The sequence below is a fragment of the Pan troglodytes genome, chromosome 7, assembly GCF_028858775.2.
Source record: "Pan troglodytes isolate AG18354 chromosome 7, NHGRI_mPanTro3-v2.0_pri, whole genome shotgun sequence".
In the NCBI taxonomy this organism is placed as follows: Eukaryota; Metazoa; Chordata; class Mammalia; order Primates; family Hominidae; genus Pan; species Pan troglodytes.
The window spans coordinates 127,028,950-127,050,238 of NC_072405.2; the positions used below are offsets into that span (position 1 = coordinate 127,028,950).

The 21,289-nt window shown below is 39.7% G+C and overlaps 1 protein-coding gene across 3 annotated transcripts in view; it reads right to left on the reverse strand.

Moving 5' to 3' along the window:
* Window positions 1-21,289, reverse strand: part of EIF3H (eukaryotic translation initiation factor 3 subunit H) — a 110,376-nt gene that overhangs the window by 87,252 nt on the left and 1,835 nt on the right. For 2 of the 3 annotated variants that reach the window (XM_016959796.3, XM_016959797.3), the window contains exon 2: window positions 2,385-2,435. The exons of the other annotated variant lie outside the window; for it this stretch is intronic. In XM_016959796.3, coding sequence (XP_016815285.1) covers window positions 2,385-2,397 — 13 coding nt within the window. In that variant the 5' untranslated portion in view covers window positions 2,398-2,435. The remainder of the gene's footprint in view (window positions 1-2,384; window positions 2,436-21,289) is intronic. 3 annotated transcript variants of the gene reach the window in all.

The following is a 21,289-nucleotide window of genomic DNA, read 5'->3' on the forward strand; positions in this document are numbered from 1 at the left end:
ACAGGCGTGAGCCACCATGCCAAGCAGGAACAGTTATATCTTAAAATAACATTAATTCAAAACTACCAATTTCATTTATTTTTTGTTAATGAATTATAAAACACAATATACTAGTAAAATCCTTTCAGGAAAAGTTACCATAGCTTTTAATTAGCAATATGCGTATTCCTAATGCCAGGGTCAGGGTCAGTCTTTACCTAGTAGGCATGTCTATGAAGCTAACACCAGAATTCCTCTAATAAAGGTTGCAACTCCAATAAAGTTCAGAGGTAAAAAGAAAACTATTTAAGAAACACATTGGACTTTCAGGACCTGCAAGTTAATGCAGCCATGCCCCAAAATACATCAGACATAGACATAATCTGCAAAACCTAGGAGCTGAGTAATAATCCAATCTCTGTTCTTGGGTCAGGATATGGAGTTTTGAACTTGGCTGAGCCACGAAAGTAGAAATTGAGACCTTTCTAAAAAGCTTCAACTCTATGAAAATTGCTAGTGCAAAAGCAGAAAACAGTAACTACAGTATCTTATAAGCTAAACATAAACGCACCAAATGACTATACCTAGTCCCAGGAATCTACCCAAGAGAAATAAAAACATCCACACAAAGACATGTCTACAAATGTTCATGGTAGCATTATTCATAATAGCTAAAAACCGGAATCAACCCAAACCACCAAATGCAGATGAATAAAATGCAGCACAGGTTGAGTATCCCTTATCCAAAATGCTTGGGACCACAAGTGTTTTAGAGTTTGGAATAGTTGCATTTTCAACCCTATCTTTACGCCAGAGCAGAGAATAAGCCAAAACACCACCACCACATAATGAGTAATGCAAATAGGTCTTCTTGGCCCCATGTGGATCATCGTGGGGAATCTGCTGTTGATGTATCAAGCCCCCACTTTATTACGCTCTGCAGGTATGCTTGCAGGAGGTGATTTGGGCATGCAGAAAAAAAAAATACGTAACACAGCTAAAGGAGACTGGGAGGGTCTTTTTTCCCTTGGAGACCCCGAATAAACTGTGTGGTGTGCAACTGTGTTTTGACAACAATCCATCACATGAAGTCAGGTATGGAATTTTCCAATGTGGCATCATATCAGCGCTGAAAAAGCTTCACATTTTGGAACTTTTCAAATTCTGGATTTTGCAATTAGGGATGTTCAACCTGTATATCTATTCTATGGAATTACACTCAACAATAAAAAGGAATAAAATACCAATAGACAAAACAAGGAGAAATCTCAAAAACACGCAAAGTGAAAGAAGTTAAACAAAATGTTATGTATGACACATATGATTTCATTTATATGAAATTCTAGAAAAGGCAAAACAATAGTAACAGGAAGCTGATAGATAAGTGGTTGCCTAGAGCCAAGGTGAGAAGGCAAATACTGACTGCAGAAGGATACCAGGAAACTCTCCAAGTGGGGAAACTATTCTATTAATACATCTTGATTGTGGTAGCAGTTAAACAATTGTTTACAATTACTAAAGTTCATCCAACTGTGCATTTAAAATGAGTGGAATTGCCAGGGGCAGTGGCTCACGCCTGTAATCCCAGCACTTCAGGAGGCTGAGGCCAGCGGATCACGGGTCAGGAGATTGAGACCATCCTGACTAACACGGTGAAACCCCATCTCTACTAAAAATACAAAAAAATTAGCTGGGCGTGGTGGCACGCACCTATAGTTCCAGCTACTTGGGAGGCTGAGGCAGGAGAACCGTTTCAACCGGGGAGGCAGAGTTTGCAGTGAGCCGAGATCGCGCCTTTGCACTCCAGCCTGGGCGACAGAGCAAGACTCCGTCTCACAAAAAAAAAGGTGGAATTTATTTTGTATAAATACCGTAACTGAACAAAACTGTACACATTTTAAAAGTCTGATGAAGAAACAATTCATACATGCGCTGACTCCCAATTTTACTCTCAATTTCAGAGTTCAAAGATCCCCTGAGATGCTATAATACCCAAAGAGCTAAGAACCACAACTATAACCCTACCTATTATGTATAATATAAAATAAATATCTATTGACTCATGTTTTTAATAAACGTAGGTCACCAAAAATAAATTAAATTGTATTATTGTTGAAGACAAAGTATACTGCTTAGAATTTTGCTGTTTACAGTATTTTGGAATTTAATGAGATTATTTAGACAATAATTTGTTCCTAGAAAAGCCTGTTTACGTAAAACAAATTCAAAGAAATTGGAAAATGTTAAAATATTTGCCATCTCCCTGCCCAAAAAGACATGATTTTTTTAAAAATTCACACTACCCAATATTCTATATCAAAAAGCATACTTCTCAAAGTGTGCAAGCCCTAAAAACAAACATTCAAACCTGAAGGACAGATATGCATTTGAAAAGATATACGAACCTCTTAAAATCATCAGCAATATTTTCTATCTACGTACTTGAAGGCATTTCCCTGGGGGAGGAAAAAAAAAAGACTTTGTCATTCTTCAAATTCCCAAAAAAGCCCATAACCCAAAAATAAAGTTTTAAAAATTAATAGGGCTGGGCGCAGTGGCTTGTGCCTGTAATCCCAGCACTCTGGGAGGCTGAGGCAGACCGATTACCTGAGGTCAGGAGTTCGAGACCAGTCTGGCCAACATGGTGAAACCCATCTCTACTAAAAACACAAAATATTGGCCAGACATGGTGGCTGGCACCTGTAACCCCAGCTACTCAGGAGGCTGAATGCAGGAGAATCACTTGAACCTGGGAGGCAGAGGATGCAGTGAGCTGAGATCCCACCACTGCACTCCAGCCTGGGCAACAGAGTGGGACTCTGTCTCAAAAAAAATAAAAAATAAAAATTTTAAAAAAAATTAATAGTAATAAAAACTTATTACCTACATGCAGTTACGTGTTTGAATGAAGAACAATGAGGCCAGGTGCGGGTGGCTCATGCCTGTAATCCTAGCACTTTGGGAGGCCCAACTGGGCGTATTGCCTGAGCTCAGGAGTTCGAGACTAGCCTGGGGCAACATGGTAAAACCCCATCTCTACTAATATACAAAACAGTAGCCAGGCCTGGTGGTGTGCAACAGTAGTCCCAGCTACTCTGGAGGCTGAGGCAGGAGAATCGCTTGAACCCAGGAAGCGGAGGTTGCAATGAGCCGAGATCGCACTATCGCACTCCAGCCTGGGCGACACAGCGAGGCTCCATCTCAAAAAAAAAAAAAAAAAAAGAATGGTATGGACAGACATACTTCTTCCTTTATACATCTGTATTTTAGTTATACTAGAATGGAGCATGTGTTTGTTTTTAATTCAAAAAGCATCAAAAAAACTAAGGAAAAAGATTTTTAAAATACAGCAGTAACTGATTTGCTATGTGGAGTTTCACAAAATAGAACAAACTAACGTTTCATTTTTTCTGACAGTGCTACTGAGTTGACAATGATAGACACATAATATATCTTGATTTTAGCAGGTTCCTTTACATTTGTAAAATGTGGGCTGAATGAAGCAGTTATAACGACTTGAAAGGATGAGAAAAAGAAGCCCACACACTACAAGCCAAAGCATCTGCTGATTTTAAATTCTCATCTCTTGTTAACCTGACTCCTCTTCAACTCTGTGAATATCACTGCACACACATATACAAATTGCCAGAAAATATGCACATATACACACACCATCAACATAAAGAGGTAACTAACGTCTGGCCTGGTTTTCAACAAGCAGAAAGGCCTGTTTAAGAGAAGCCTAACTTATGCTTCAACAATTGAACAATTTGTTCAAACTTATTACAATAAACCTTCACCAGGAAAAGCAGGTTTCCCATCATCTTTGTAACAGACACAATAAGGATCTGCTGAAAAGCCCTGCTAAAATAATTAGGGACAGAAGTAATTTTAAACTGTTAGAACCATACCACCTATCATTTTTAAGCCTGCTTTATAAAGCTGAGCTACCCAATGCCGAGGTTACAACCTGTTCATCTTTTTAAACAGTTCACAGTATTAAAAAACACTGAATTATTAAAATGTTTTACCACTAAAACTAATTTAAAAGTTAAGTAAATCTAATGTAATGGTATTTAGTGATCACAATACTATTTTAAATACAGTTCAATTATTAAATTATTACTCTTGTTGGGAACAGGCCCCAAAATCCAGCCATAAAGTGGCCCCAAAACTGGCAATAAACAAAACCTCTGCAGCACTGTGACATGCTCCTGATGGCCTTGACACCCACACTGGAAGGCAGTCAGTTTACCGGAATAAGAGCAAGGAACACCTGGACCACCCAGGGCAGAAAACCGCTTAAAGGTGTTCTTAAACCACAAACAATAGCATGAGCGATCTGTGCCTTAAGGACATGCTCCTGCTTCTTAAGCACATGCTCAAGTCTTAACTAGCTTCTGCTGCAGATAACTAGCCAGACCCATCCCCTTATTTAGGCCCATCCCTTTATTTCCCATAAGGAATACTTTCAGTTAATCTATAACCTACAGAAACAATGCTTATCACTGGCTTGCTGTCAATAAATATGTGGCAGCCGGGCGCCATGGCTCACGCCTGTAATCCCAGCACTTTTGGAGGCCGCGGCGGGCAGATCACGAGGTCAGGAGATCGAGACCATCCTGGCTAAAACGGTGAAACCCCATCTCTACTAAACATACAAAAAATTAGCCAGGCGTGGTGACGGGCGCCTGCAGTCCCAGCTACTCGGGAGGCTGAGGCAGGAGAATGGTGTGAACCTGGGAGGCGGAGCTTGCAGTGAGTCGAGATGGTGCCACTGCACTCCAGCCTGGGCAACAGAGCGAGACTCCATCTCAGAAAAATAAATAAATCAATCAATAAATATGTGGGTAAATCTCTGTTGGAGGCTCTCAGCTCTGAAGGCTGTGAGACCCCTGATTTCCCACTCCACACTCCATGTTTCTCTGTGTGTGTCTTTAATTCCTCTAGTGCTGCTGGGTTAGGGTCTCCCCGACTGAGCTGGTCTCGGCAACTCTGGTTACAGGAAGATGCTATTAGCCAAAATAGACATGAAAATAGTTTACAGCAATGCTTCTCAGGTTATCAGTGGTAAAGAACCCATTTTCCCTCAATCTATCACAGACCAATACTTTAGTAAAATACAATAAAAATTACTCACTAGAAAGATGAAAATAAAACACACACATACACACACACACACACACACAAAGCCCAGGGATATCACTTGGATATCACAGCAGTGTCAAACTACTATAATAAAAGTTTCTAAACACTCTATCTTAACCCTGTGTTTATACTGTGCAGACCAGTGTTCCCAAACCATACCTCATACTTTGAATAGCACTGGTTTACAGAATCAGTAACATTAAGCACGTAAACAGTTATTTCCCAACTCCCAAAACTGAGCATTTAGACTACAGAATCAAACACTTCTTAATTTATGTCACGAAGTCTCTCAAAATACGTGACCACAACAGACATGAGCTCCAAACTGTGTAGCTACCAAGCACTTATGTAACTGTAAGCCCAGTGGCATAAGACTGTGGCAGTAGTTGAGAAGAGCAAGAAATGAATAGTTTTCTCTGCCACTCCTTGCTGCTTCTACAGGAGATGACAGGCATACTCCTCCACTGAGGTCAGATCACGACTCCCTTAGCTCCAATTCTATTCTGAACACTGTATTTTTAAGAATGGTAAAAACAAACTTTTTTCAGCAGCAGGGCCCACTTTGAATCACAACTTCTGTAAGACAGTGATTTATTTATTCAGGGAGTAAGCCCAGGTGAAACCCCAACATTCAAACCTCTCACTGCTGTCTTCCATTTGTTGTCTAGTACACAGTTATTCTAGAAATCTTTATTTCTTTGCAAAAATGTAATGTTTGAGTAAAAGAAAAAAATTTTAGTAAAAGCTTAAACATGAATTCTTATGAATGTACACACCAATGTGACTGACTCCCCAACCCTGTAGTCTACACAAACAGAAAAATCCTATAGCAGAGTGGTTGAGGGGCTGGGAACCAGAATCCAAAACAAAGTTTGAGTGCCAGCCCTGCGGCCTTAGGCAAGTTACCTTATCTACCCTACCCATACCTTCCTCCTGTAAAGACAGTACCAATCTCAAGCACTGTTGCAAAGATTAAAAAATAATCCCACTCAAACTACCTAGCACACAATTACTAGTTAAGTCCTCAGTAAATGTTAGCTACTATTATAACAACTATCACAACAAACATTTCACCTCCTCTTTTTTCCTTTTTATGTTTTAGAATCATCAAGTCTGATTTCTAATTTTTTTCTTTTTTTTAGAATTGTCATATTTCACCTATTCTCATTCATTCATCTGTCCATCCAAGGAATATTTAGTGACTAAAATATGCCTAGTTACCCTTATGGCACAGACACTTGTCTCCCCAGAATGTTTTCAGTTCATTCCTCAGAGATTTTTTTTCAGCCTAATAAGAGGTGAATTATAACTTATTAACCCAACTGATGCCAAACTTCCATTTTCTTTAAGACATATCAATCAGCTGGACATACTATCTCTCGTAACAACCAATACCACAAAGTTTTACAACACGATGTTTTGAATCTGCATTAAAAAGTCAAGAGTTCAATTAAATTTACTCAAAATATTCTGTATACATATGTGTGTTTATGTGTAATTTTCCCTTAAAACATCATTAAAGACAAAGTACAGTCCACAAGTTTCTTAAAAGTCTGAAATAAAAAAGACAAAGCTCAAACTATACCAGTTACTGCCTAGTTGAAGAAGAGGTCAGGCAGGATGCACAATTCCTACTCGGCTTTATTACAGTTTTGTAGCTTCTGGGAGGTAAGGCCCACAGCCTGAATTTCTCACATCAATCACCGTCAAAGAACAGCTATTACTGTAGAAGATTTTTATTCTCAAAGACACTGTAATGCTGTAAAATCTCCCTTTAGCATATTCTGCAAAGTCAGTATCTAGACTTTCATTTAATTCTGGCTTTCACTGACTGATCTGTGAACTTGGCAGTTTTCTTATTTGGTTAAGCCTAGATCATTTTTTCTAACACTGAACAAAGATGGTAGTTATTGCCAAAATGTAAATTCAAAAAGCAGAAAGCTGCATTAGTCTTAAATTTAACACATTTTATGGCTCAAGTGGGATAGGGTTCCATTTCATAACTGGCTGAGTCAAATAATAAACAGGATTTAAATCACTGCTGTTAAGTTTGATGTGAAAGAAATTTAAGTAACTTCAATAGGAAACAAAAAAAAGATTTTTTGCTCCTGACACACATGGGATTAGTTACAATGCTCCAATACATTTAATCAATATCAACCTCTATAATATTTCAGTTTGAAAGGGCATATTTCATTGCTATTCTCTTGGATCTAATGCTCACTGATGGTCCACATTTTTAAAGTTAAATCAACTAATAATTGTTGGGAAAAAGAGAAGATAGAGAATTTAGCCTTAAGAAATTCAAAAGAATGGTACTAATCTTATAAAAATTAGTCACATGTAAGTATAATGATGCAATCAAATGTACAAATATATAATCGTAATTAAGAATTAACTGATAAGATGTTTAATTTATAAGTTTCTGCTTTACCAATTCAATATATATAACCAACCTGCAAATCTTCCCACATGTACCTGGTTGGTAATTTTTCTAAAATAATATGAGTGATTAAAAAGCTTAGCTGGAACAAAATTCATTTCCTTTCTCATAAAACAAAAAACTTTTCAGAATTGTTAAGATCTACCTTCTAACACATTCTAAGTTTATTACATTCAAGTTTATTAGATTCAGGAGCACTGGCCACTGCTTAAATAGAAGGCAGGACTTTAGGTGATTTGGGGACACTCTCATTATAATTTGTTTCTGCCTCCTTGCTAAGGTAAGTGCAGAAGGAAACATGTATAAAGCAACTATGATTGCCTCTGGGAAGAGGGTGCTTGGAAGACAGGGCTGACAGTGAGAGTTTCTCTTCACTATATACTTTCACTTTGTCTTTGATTTGTGTGCCATATGCACGTATTATCCAGTGTAATGGCTGTGTTTAAACAGGCTTAATAAATTAAAAGGGTTCCCATTTTCCTGTATAAAAAGCGCACCACAGTAAGTCCACAAGGTGGTTATTCATCATCTTTGTAGCCAAGAGGTCCTTTAGAATGAAACCGAAGCTGATGCATTTCTGTATAAAATGTAAAATGGGAGTTTTCTTCTCTCCAAAAGGAAATACTTTTTATTTTGTTTTAAAGGCTACCAGTAAACCACACTTGAAAACACCATGTACAAGCCCTCGTTTGGAGGATGAAAACAAAAGGTGGCAGGCAAGGCCAGGTGGTGGTGGCTCACACCTGTAATACTAGCGCTTTGGGAGGCCAAGGCAGGAGGATCACCTTAAGGCCAGGAGTTCAAAACCAGCCTGGTCAATATAGAGGCCCCATCTCTACAAAATAAAAATAAAAAAATTAGCCGGGCAAGGTTGCACACACCTACAGTCCCAGCTACTAGAAGGCTGAGGAGGAGGATCACTCAAGCCCAGGAGTGGGAAGCTGCGGTGAGCCATGACTGCACCACTACACTCCAGCCTGGGCAACAGAGCAAGATCCTGTCTCAAAAAATAACAGGCCAGGCACAGTGGCTCATGCCTATAATCCCAGCACTTTGGGAGGCTGACGCAGGTGGATCACTTGAGGCCAGGAGTTCAAGACTAGCCTGGCCAACATGGCAAAACCCCATCTCTACTAAAAATACAAAACAAAAACAAAAATTAGCTAGGTGTGGTAACATGCACCTATGGTCCCAGCTACTAGGGAGGCTAAGGTGAGAGGATCACTTCAGCCCCAGAGGTGGAGGCTGCAGCGAGCCGAGATCACACCACTGCACTCCAGCCTGGGCAACAGAGCAATACCCTGTCTCAAAAATACATACATATATATATATATACACACACACACGCACACACACACACATATATAAATAATAAGTTGGGAAATAAAGTTTGATTTTATTTTGTGTGTAATAGTGATTTTCCAAAGGGTTGTTTTAGGACTACAGCTGTCCACTGAGAAGATAACTTACTCAGCAGCACTGTCCAAGTACACAATAAAGTCTATAAGACCAGTTATACAGGCTTTGGTGATAGTTGAGAAAGAGTGCAAGAACTGAACAGTACAGACAATGTAGTTATAAACTCAAAGAACTAACGAAGTGATCTTAGGAAAAACCTCAAGAAATAGTCAAAGACGATACCAGAAGCCTTCATGACTTGGGTAGACAGTGGTATCACTAATGGACAGGAAATAAAATCAGATGGCGACAGGGAGAGGTGGAAACATAGAAAGTATTGAAAAAAAAAAAAATAAGCCTCAAGATACAACAAACATCTGTGGCACTTAAGTACCAGTTTAGGTACTATTTTGGAGGCAAAGAAAATCTTAAAATTTTATGCCAAAATGCAGCTGATGTTTAAAGGGTCAAAGACTCAAAGGATTAAAAATATATGTATTTTGACTAAGTTAATACTGAGTTATCACTGTTTTTCCTGAATCCAATTTTTTTCTTATATGCTTGAGCATGGTACCAACATTAACAAGAATATGGCATACTACTCCAGCATATTTAAGTATCCACTTCAGCCCTTTCAGTTTTGATGAAACAAGTACAGTTTGTCATCAACCAGCTAAGTAAATTACACTACACTTTGCTATTAAACCTAATCTTTACTGCATATAGCCATTTTAAAGAATGATCTACCTACCAGTAGTAGTTTACAAAAAACGAAGCCATATTCTCTTTAAGATATTATCTAAAACCTTGCCAAATAAAATAACATCCAAGTACCATAAATTAAATATTTTACCAAAAACATTATAAACTAATTTTGAAAAGAAAGCAAATGCAACCAAGTTTTGTGTAAGTGCTAAAATTAGGAGCTTTTATCTAAGAAACGACCTATGGTAGACTTGATGAAGTAAAAGAAAATCTAAACACAAAAATAAGAACTTGCAAAGATTCTTTTCAAACTTCATGCTTTGTAAAGGCTTTTTTCTCCAAGGTATGGGCTAGGACTGAGCTGTAAGTCCAGAGCATTGCTGCCAAGACTTAAAATACCTGGAGTTGCTCAGCCAAACCAATGAAGTCCAAGATACTGAACAAAAGATCCAAATTTATCATATACAGAAACCAGTTGAAGCAAAAGGTGACGAGAAGGCAAAAGATAAAAAATGCTTATTGTACACCCACACCTTTTAATGTTAAATAGGTATGTGCGGCATTAACCACATAAATCCAGGCCAGATTTGCTGTAACAACTAAAGTTAAAATATTTTGATCATATTCCATTTACTTGGGAAACCATCCAGTTTGGAATCCAACAGTAACTATTACCAACTATTAAAATCAATATCTACTACTAAAAATCATATCGACAATGTAAGAAATTACCCATTCGGGTTCTCTTTATTACAGTAGGAAGGCCATTCACTATCTTCATATCAAACTAAGGCCTAGAGATCATAACTGATTTATTAAGTCATCTCCTCCATGAGAAGTACTGTGTATGCTGCCTTAAATAATACCCAAGAAGACAGCTACAAGAAACAAATGATAGATTGTCATCACTAGCATATATGTCACGAACACAGTAAGCACTGTCAAAAAGCAAATGGCAATGAATTTCAATAAGGTGTCTGACCTTAACAGAAAGGACCAATGGCCCAGGATGTTTGCAGGTTTATCCAAATCTTGGGAGGAACATAAAAATGGAAAAGTCTGGCCCAGTGTGGTGGCTCATCCCTATAATCTCAGCAATTTGGGAGGCCGGGGCGGGTGGATCGCTTGAGGCCAGGAGTTCGAGACCAGTCTGGCCAACATGGCAACACCCCATCTCTACTAAAAATACAAAAATTAGCCAGGCATGGTGGCACACAGCTACTCGGGAGGCTGAGGGGCATGAGAATCGCTTGAACCTGGGAGGTGGAGATCACAGTGAGACGAGATCGGGCCACTGCACCCCAGCCCGGTCAACAGAGCGAGACTCTGTCTCAAAGGAAAATAAAAAAAGGAAAAGTCAGATGGACTTAGAATTACCACCCAACGCAGGTAAACTAACTTACTTAGGAACACGTACCAGTACTCTTCCCAATGCTCCTTAATATGCTGATTTTCTTTACTACTGATCCCCAGTATCTTAATATGTGAACTCAGCAGTTTAAGGTTGCATTTTTCCAAACTTCAGAATATTTATTAAATTGACTTCTTATAGCTACAAATCTTCTACAATATGACTGATTATCAAACATAAAGATTCTAATGTATGTTTTCTCATACATTTTAAAGTTAGAAGTCTGTAAGACACCTGAGTTCTGAAAAACATATTTCCCAATGCTCAAACAAGAAGCACTAGATTAACTATTCTGTACACACCTTAACTTCTATTTCCTCCATCTGGACATTAATCAAATCACATAAACTATTTGTACCCACGTCTCCTCGTTGATAAAATAGGGATAATGATGGTTCCTATATCAAAGAGTTGTTGTATTGCTTCAATGCCATAATAAATACACAATACTTAAAACAGTACCTGTCACATAACACAGAATAACTACTGGGGTCTTCAAGTATATGAAGCTGCTATAAAATGTAAAAGAAAATGCGTCAAGGATGGCTAGATGTGATCTGAATTCAAGCTCCAGGATATATTCACTTTATGTCTTTGAAAAGCCACTCAGCTTCTTGGAGTGGGAGAATCACATGTATAATCCAGATAATACTAGTCCGCCCAGTTCCTGGAGCTACCAAGACATAATAATGTACGCTAAATGATTTTTCTATTATAAAAAGTTACTATTTGTAAGCAATAACATCTTACTTGCCTAAGCAAAAAATATAACTAAGCAATCAAAATGTCAGACTGCATAACGAATTTAATCCTCACTCACAAATACTCAGGTTAGAGATAATCCTGCATAACTGGTTTTTCACTCACAGCAAATAAAAACCTGAAAAGCAAGGGGATAAGAAACAGATAAATTTAACAACCAAAAAAGGCACCAACTAGAAACATAAACTACTCAAGGCACCTAAAATTCAACGACAGGGGACATTTATTATAGAAATAACAGACTACCCGAAGGGATTTCTTGACAGATCTACTGTCCTGTCTGGTTCAATAACATGTTTTTTTTGTTTTTTGTTTTTTTTTTTGAGACAGAGTCTCTGCCTGTCACCCAGGCTGGAGTGCAGTGTGTGATCTCGGCTCACTGCAACCTCTGCCTCCCAGGTTCAAGCAATTCTCCTGCCTCAGCCTCCTGAGTAACTGGGATTACAGGCATCCGCCATCATGCCTGGCTAATTTCTTTTGTATTTTTAGTAGAGATGGGGTTTCGCCATGTTGGCCAGGTTGGTCTCGAACTCCTGACCTCAGGTGATCTGCCCACCTCAGCCTGCCAAAGTGCTGGGATTACAGGCGGGAGCATGGCCCAATAACATGTTCTTAATGATAATACTATGCCATCAAAACATGGTTAGATTGTGTTCCATGTTCTCTGACTAAAGCAGCAGAAAATTATGTATTACACTTCAGAAAGACATATAGTTAAAATAGCTAAAATGTGCAAGTTTTGGTGCTTGAAAGGATTTCAAATTATCTGACTGAAAAAATTATCTCACATGTCAAACAACTTATGTATGCACCACTCAAGTCAGAAAACTGAAAGAAGAGGCCAAGGGTCATATAATTTTTTTGTTGTTAAAACATTAAAAGGCCAAACAAACTGTATTATACTTCAGACTAGGATCTCAGAGAAGAGCTTCCATTTCAATGGAATTTAAACAAGCTGTTGTCCAGTCTCTTTAAATTCATAAGAGTATCACAAAAAATCTACAGTGACACATGTGATAGCCTGGCATTACAAATTCTAAGTATTTGATTCAAGTCACAAAGCATTCCCATCAGCCTGCTGCGGTGGCTCACACGTGTAATCCCAACATTTTGGGAGGCCAAGGTGGGTGGGTCACCTGAGACCAGGAGTTCGAGACCAGCCTGACCAACATGGTGAAACCCCGTCTCTACTATAAATACAAAAAATTAGCCAGGCGTGGTGGCGCATGCCTATAATCCCAGCGACTTGGGAGGCTGAGACACGAGAATCGCTTGAACCTGGGAGGCAGAGGTTGCAGTGAGCCAAGATCCACTTGAACCTGGGAGGCGGAGGTTGCAGTGGGCCAAGATCACGCCATTGCACTCCAGCCTGGGCAACAAGAGCAAAACTCTGTCTCAAAAAAAAAAAATAAATAAAATAAAATAAAATAAAAAAATAAAAAACAAAGTAGTTCCACCAAAATTTTTCCATTAGATTTGAATAACCATCAGGTAGGTAAGGTAGTGATAACATTTATCCCCAAAGCTGTTGTGAGGATCACAACATCTAAAATTTAACACAAAATTTAACCAAACAACACAAAATTTAACCAAACATCCCTGTACAGGGTCTTATAATAGGTGCCCAATTAACATTAGTGATTTTTCAAACAGATAAGAAATCAACAAATAAAAAGATGGAGAAATATGAACAAGCCCAGAAAGCTAACTAGCTTATCCTCAATTGTGCGCTCTTTTCTCACCAACACTCAAGCATTTACTAACCCAGTTTCTTCATGACTGATTTTCAAGAAAATTTCCACACAACAGGAGTATATTCATTCATTCGCAACATCTGAGTGCCTTCTATACACGAGGTACTGTTCTAGACACTTAGAAATACTGTAGTGAACAAACCTGACATGGGTGCCACTTTCAGGAAGCTGATATTCTAGTGTGAAGAAATAAGCAACAAGTAAAAAGAGTTTCAGACAGAAACAAGGACCAAACTGGATACCAAAATTCGCAGATGCTCAAGTCCTTTATATAAAATGGTGTAGCATTAGTTATTGCATATAACCTAGGCACATCTTCCTATATATCATCCCTAGATTGCCTATAACATTTAATACAATGTAAATGCTATGTAAATAATTATTATACTGTATTGGTTTTTATTTGTATTTTTAATTGTTTTTTTCCTAGTATTTTCGATCCATGGTTGGTTGAATCCATGGATGTGAGATTGCTGGATTCAGAACCCAAAGATATAGAGAGCTGACTGTATATGTAACTCATACTTTTCTATTTATTAATAACATATTCTACCTTACTTACAAAACCAGGGGAATAAGGTATCTAATAAGATAACTTAAAGGGGAAAACAAAATTTAAAAGGTAAGAAATTTCAATAGCAATGGGTTTCAAGCACTGAATTATGGAGGAGTCAAATGTTTTATACTTCAGCCTTCAAAAGGGTGATCATCTCAATGAGAAGGGGAAAATATATTAACAGTAAATCACTAACAGTATGGATCACATACCAAGGTGAGTGATACAAGCTGTCATTAAAAAGCTCAGAGAAAGGAAGAGAGCAATGCTTCTTCTCAAACAGTAAAATGCTATAAATCACCTGATTGTGTAGGTCAGGAGAGGGGCCTGAGATTCTGTGATACGTATGTCTGCATTTCTAACAAACTCAAGTGTAGCCAACATTGCTCATCTTACTGGTCATGGATCATACTTTGAATAGCAAGGTCTAATGAACGTAAGAAAGGTAAATTTCAAATGTTCTAGGGAACAAAGTGGGTTCAACATGAAAAGTTTAACGGGAAGAATTAGCTTGATCTTGTCTAGGAACAATGAGACCACCCGACAGAATGAAGACCCATTCTTTCTTTATTTTTGTTTTTTTTTTCTTTTAACTCGTCTGTATTTGTTACAACTTTAAGCAGAATGTGACTCAGGCACTACATTTCCATCCACAAGACTAGCTCTGAGTTATTTTTGAACAGCTTTATGACATGCTTAGGTAGGCTTATAACTTTGCTCCTCCAAATGATACTTTTCTTTGGAAAACAAGCCCTGTGGAGAGTTCCTTCTATCAAGTTCTTTCAGTGTTAACCATTCTCCCATTTCACAAGGAAGTACCAAGCACTGACTCTTGCAAGGTACACAATAAGAGACACATTGACAAGCCTACAGGAATGGACAATTAAAAGATTATTGAGAGAGAGTGTTTCAACTTAGTGGACTGACAAAAATGGGTATCCAGCCATACTAAATATAAGAGAGATGTGAAGCAATGAGACTCCTCATAAATTGCTAGGACAAATGTGAAATGGTACAAATACTTAGGAAAATAATTTGACATTATGGTACTTAGTATAACTGTCCAGGAGCATCCCTAAGTCCTACCAATCATGGTATGACACAGACGTATCAAGACTCAAAACATAGGAGAATATAAACTATGATTTAATTCATATTTATTCACACAGACAGGTGAAAATAATCAAATTGTTTAATACTCCATGTGGTAAAGCTACAAAAGAATCATTAAAACAAAGCTCACCAATAGTGATTCACACAGGGAGAGAAGGGATTGGAGGAAGGCATGAAAAAGGGGCTTCAAAGATACTTGTAATGTTCTGTTTCTCAGGTTGAATAGTGGGTAACTGGATGTTTAAACACTATCTTCCATGTATGACATTTTGATATGCCTTACAGTTCTTTGCTGATGTTATCAATAATCTTTAAAAAGTAATAATAATAATTCAGGGAGTTTGTGGTGGCAGATTCTAACAGCAACAGAGTTTTAGAAAGTATAGCAGACTACAAATATAAAATAGTTATTTAACCATTAACTTAAAGAGGAAAAAAAAGCCAGGGCAAAAAAATGGAACACAAGGAGCTAAAAGAGACAATGCTGAAAATTTTAATATGGGAAAGTCCTGATGATGTTTATGTGCTAAGGGAACATACAGTTGACCCTTAAACAATATGGGCTTGAACTGCACAGGTTCAGGGATGTGAACCTTGCATACAGGAAAGGCCAACTTTTCCTATACGTGAGTTCCACAAGGATCCACAGGGCCAACTGTAGGACTTCAGTATGCCTGGATTTTGAATACATAGGGGTCCTGGTTTCCCTGTGGATATTGAGGGACTGCTATATTACAGATACAGAGGAAGTGATGAAATAGGTCTAAAGGTAGGAAAGGAAGGGTTCAAAAATACAAGAAAAATTGGTCTTGGCCACTATCAATGTGCCAGGAAGGAACAAATGTGTTAAAACATCAGGCTAAACATAGGATGAGATTAATCTCTGGGTTCATCTACATCTATATATGACTGAGAATGGTCATGAGAGTCGGGACTGGGTTCTACCTTGCTCACCTATATAATATCTTATATAGGTTACTGCAATATACCCCAGCATGTAGCAGGGCTAGACCTGGCATGTGGTCGGCAATCAATAAATATTTGTTAAATGAATGAAGAACAGAATACATCTGGAGTATACCGATTCAAGTTAAACTATATGGAGAATTTTTTTTAAAAACAGAGTAAGTCAATTAAGTCACATTTTTTATTCAATATGTGATGATGAAAGAGAACAATTTCAAAGAGAAAGAACTTCATGAACAAAAGCAAGGTCATGCTTACTGCTCTGAATAAGGATGTGACTCTAGGTCTGTCTTTAGCATGACTTTTTTTTTTTTTTTTTTTTGAGACGGAGTCTCGCTCTGTCGCCCAATCTGGAGTGCAGTGGTGCAATCTCGGCTCACTGCAAGCTCCGCCTCCCTGGTTCATGCCATTCCCCTGCCTCAGCCTCCTGAGTAGCTGGGACCACAGGCGCCCGCCACCACGCCCGACTAATTTTTTGTATTTTTAGTAGAGACAGGGTTTCACCATGTTAGCCAGGACGGTCTTGATCTCCTGACCTCGTGATCTGCCTGCCTTGGCCTCCCAAAGTGCTGGGATTACAGGCGTGAGCCACCACACCTGGCCTTTAGTATGACTTATTAAAGAAAAAACTAAGTAGTCTGAGTGGCTGGAATGTACAGTTCCTACAAAGCTTGGAAAGAAAGGAAATAAACCTGAACATAAATGCAAGAAACAAGAACAACATTTTGGTCCTTCAATTCAATGGAAAGTCACTGAAAACATCTAAGGAAAGAAGTTAAAATCTGAATGTTCACGTTAAACAAACGTTTTAATAAAAGTACGAATGGTAGACTGAAGAAGGCAGGGGAAAACAATATTAAAATAACCTATATAAGATATTAGAACATAAATTAGTATAAATAATAAAATGGAATATACTCATTCATTTATCCTACTTTGTGAATTAACAGGTTCAGCACTAGAGATAAAACAGGTGAAAAAGCATAGTCCCTGCCCTCAGTAGCATACATTCTGATGAGGAAAACAAAGAAGAAAACAAACAAGATAGTTACAGGCTGTGGAAAATTCTAGAAAGAAATATAGGGTGCTGTGATGGAAAGTAGGGAGAAGAACAAGTCTATAATTCTATTTTGTACATGTTAAATATGAGATGCCTATATGAGATATCCAAATAGTGACGTCAAACAGGCAATGGGTATTCAAGAGAGGCATTCAAGAGCCATTACTGGCAGAAATATAAATCTAGGACTTATTAGAATATAAATATTTAAAGCCGTGAGCACAGATAAGAATACCTTAAAGAATACTACTATAATTACTGCAAATAAAGCAGCAGCAAAGCTTAAATGGTGACTTATTCTGTCCCAGACATTGTTCTAGTTATTGACATATATTCAATCCATTTAAAGTCTCAAAACAATTCAGATGAGGAAAATGAGGCACAAAGACTTGCCCAATGTCATGCAGCAAATTTCAGAGCTGGGATTCAAATCCAAGCAGTCTGGCTCCAGAGCATGTACTTTTATCAACTTCGTTACACTACCTATGTCAAGCAGAGACTAAAAGAAAAGCCAAAACCTAAACCATGAGGCACTCCAATATGCACAGATGGAGAAGAAACATAAAAGGTAAGGAGTAAGTGGCCTAAAAGGAAGGATAGTGATTGACTGGGGTCACACACCAATAAGAACCCTCAGGATTCAGGTATGAAAGCAAAAGAAAGAAACTATAAACCATGAAAACTGATAGGGATAGTGGCAATCATTTTGTGGATGAGAAAATGTACCTTTGGAGTAAAACAATCATAGAAGTGTTGTTAGTTACTGGTGGATGCAGACTGGAATGCATGTCTCCTGATTACCAGGAGCACTGAAGTGCTCTTTCTACAATTCCAATCTACATTAGCAAAGTTAGCATTCGAAATGATTTGAGAAACATTAATAAGGATGAGAGTGGCAAAGACACAGTAATCTGAGTGTTTACGATGACACAGGTACTATACTAAACACTTTAAATACCTCGGAATTTCATTCTCACAACCCTTATGAGTTACTACTTTATCATCATCCCTGTTTTACAAAGGATACACCTGAGGCCTAGAAAATTTAATAACCTCCCTCTCCCCTCTCCCTTCTCTTTCCACGGTCTCCCTCTGATGCCGAGCCAAAGCTGGACTGTACTGCTGCCATCTCGGCTCACTGCAACCTCCCTGCCTGATTTTCCTGCCTCAGCCTGCCGAGTGCCTGCGATTGCAGGTGCGCGCCACCACGCCTGACTGGTTTTCGTATTTTTTTGGTGGAGACAGGGTTTCGCTGTGTTGGCCGGGCTGGTCTCCAGCTCCTAACCGCGAGTGATCCGCCAGCCTCGGCCTCCCAAGGTGCCGGGATTGCAGACGGAGTCTCGTTCACTCAGTGCTCAATGGTGCCCAGGCTGGAGTGCAGTGGCGTGATCTCAGCTCGCTACAACCACCTCCCAGCCGCCTGCCTTGGCCTCCCAAAGAGCCGAGATTGCAGCCTCTGCCCGGCCACCACCCCGTCTGGGAAGTGAGGAGCGTCTCTGCCTGGCCGCCCATCGTCTGGGATGTGAGGAGCCCCTCTGCCTGGCTGCCCAGTCTGGAAAGTGAGGAGTGTCTCTGCCCGGCCGCCATGCCATCTAGGAAGTGAGGAGCGTCTCTGCCCGGCCGCCCCGTCTGAGAAGGAGACCCTATGCCTGGCAACCGCCCCGTCTGAGAAGTGAGGAGCCCCTCCGTCCGGCAGCCACCCCGTCTGGGAAGTGAGGAGCATCTCCGCCCGGCAGCCACCCCGTCTGGGAGGGAGGTGGGGGTTAGCCCCCGCCAGGCCAGCCGCCCCGTCCGGGAGGGAGGTGGGGGGGGTCAGCCCCCCGCCCGGCCAGCCGCCCCGTCCGGGAGGGAGGTGGGGGGGTCAGCCCCCCGCCCGGCCAGCCGCCCCGTCCGGGAGGGAGGTGGGGGTTCAGCCCCCCGCCCGGCCAGCCGCCCCGTCCGGGAAGGAGGTGGGGGGATCAGCCCCCCGCCCGGCCAGCCGCCCCGTCCGGGAGGGAGTTGGGGGGGGGGTCAGCCCCCCACCCGGCCAGCTGCCCCATCCGGGAGGTGAGGGGTGCTTCTGCCCGGCCGCCCCTACTGGGAAGTGAGGAGCCCCTCTGCCCGGCCACGACCCCGTCTGGGAGGTGTACCCAACAGCTCATTGAGAACGGGCCATGATGACAATGGCGGTTTTGTGGAATAGAAAGGCGGGAAAGGTGGGGAAAAGATTGAGAAATCGGATGCTTGCCGTGTCTGTGTAGAGAGAAGTAGACATGGGAGACTTTTCATTTTGTTCTATACTAAGAAAAATTCTTCTGCCTTGGGATCCTATTGATCTGTGACCTTACTCCCAACCCTGTGCTCTCTGAAACATGAGCTGTGTCCACTCAGGGTTAAATGGATTAAGGGCGGTGCAAGATGTGCTTTGTTAAACAGATGCTTGAAGGCAGCATGCTCGTTAAGAGTCATCACCACTCCCTAATCGTAAGTACCCAGGGACACAAACACTGCGGAAGGCCGCAGGGTCCTCTGCCTAGGAAAACCAGAGACCTTTGTTCACTTGTTTATCTGCTGACATTTCCTCCACTATTGTCCTATGACCCTGCCCAATCCCCCTCTGCGAGAAACACCCAAGAATGATCGATAAATAAATAAATAAATAAGAAAATTTAATAACTTCCCCAAGGTCATGCTTACTGCTGGAATAAGGATCTGAATCCAAGTCTGTCGTCAAGATTCTCTTGGCTAGTACGTAATATTGCTTTCCTAAGAGTAACACTGTTCATCAAGTCATCAAGACAGAAATGAAGAAAGAAAGAAAGAGAGAGAAAAGAAAAGAAAAAAGAAAGAGAGAGAGAGAGAAGAGTTTAAGGAAGGAGTTTTTTTTAAATTGTATCTGGGCAAACGTGGGTATACCTATCATCATGTGGAGATAGTATGCAACTTGGATGATTCTTGGTTACTCCATCTGCAATAATCCATTAATAAAATTTAGAGTAACCAGTATTCCCTGTATTAACAATGTAAAAGGCATAAAGAACATACCATTTAAATGTTCCCTACATGATTTATGGTAACTGGAAAACATTCACCATTAAAAAATGAGCAACCAAGATAAAAGAACCTTCCAACTGCAATATAATCTAGCTGCCTAAAACTATATAAATGACAGAAAGGCAGATGTCCAAAAAGGGGGAAAGTTGTTAGGAACTTATTTTGTTAATATCTACCCAACCGGTGGAGAACAAAAGCACAGAGGTACCCACCACTGTGAAAAAGAGATAATTTACTAAGTTCGTCAAGAATCTGGATATAAATAACTCTCAAGTAAAATAATCCTTTACTGCTCTTATTATGATAGATTTTGGAGTCACTGGTAAGCTTCTGATTTTTTTTTATTCGATTTCCAAGGTGCTTTGGTAATCAAAAGGGTCTTTTTGGTGGTAGATATGAGCGTTTTCACCACTGAAAAGGTTATGTCTTCCACAGTAAATGAGTAAATCAACATTTACATGTATATAAACCAATCTCCTGTGAGAAGGACTAATTGGTTCCTTAGCATTAAACAATTCTGAGAGAGCTGATAAAAAATAGTAATTTCTGAGTCCAAAAAATTGAGAACCATTCTCTTGACCTTCCTAAGCACCACTGCCTATTTGTGAAACCTGAAGTGATCCAGTCCATCTCCACCTGCAGGTCTCTGTTTAATACAACAATCCCTCTTAAAGCTGCCAGGACATTGTTACTGAAGTGCTTTTACCACTGCCCTGTGTTAGATAGTATTTGGCACTTAACAGAATGTCCTAAAATATTTGCTAAATAAATGATCTCCAAATAGATTTATGCCAACGACCTGTTGCCTTTTTCAACTCTGGAAACTAAGTGATTCAAAGAGTGCTGTTGTGACATAGCAAATTTAATAAGAAATATGTTTCTAAGAAATAAACATTTCCCAAGTGCATAAGTGGTACTTATTTTAAAAAGTGTAATCTAAGTCCACCCACTAACTTTAGAG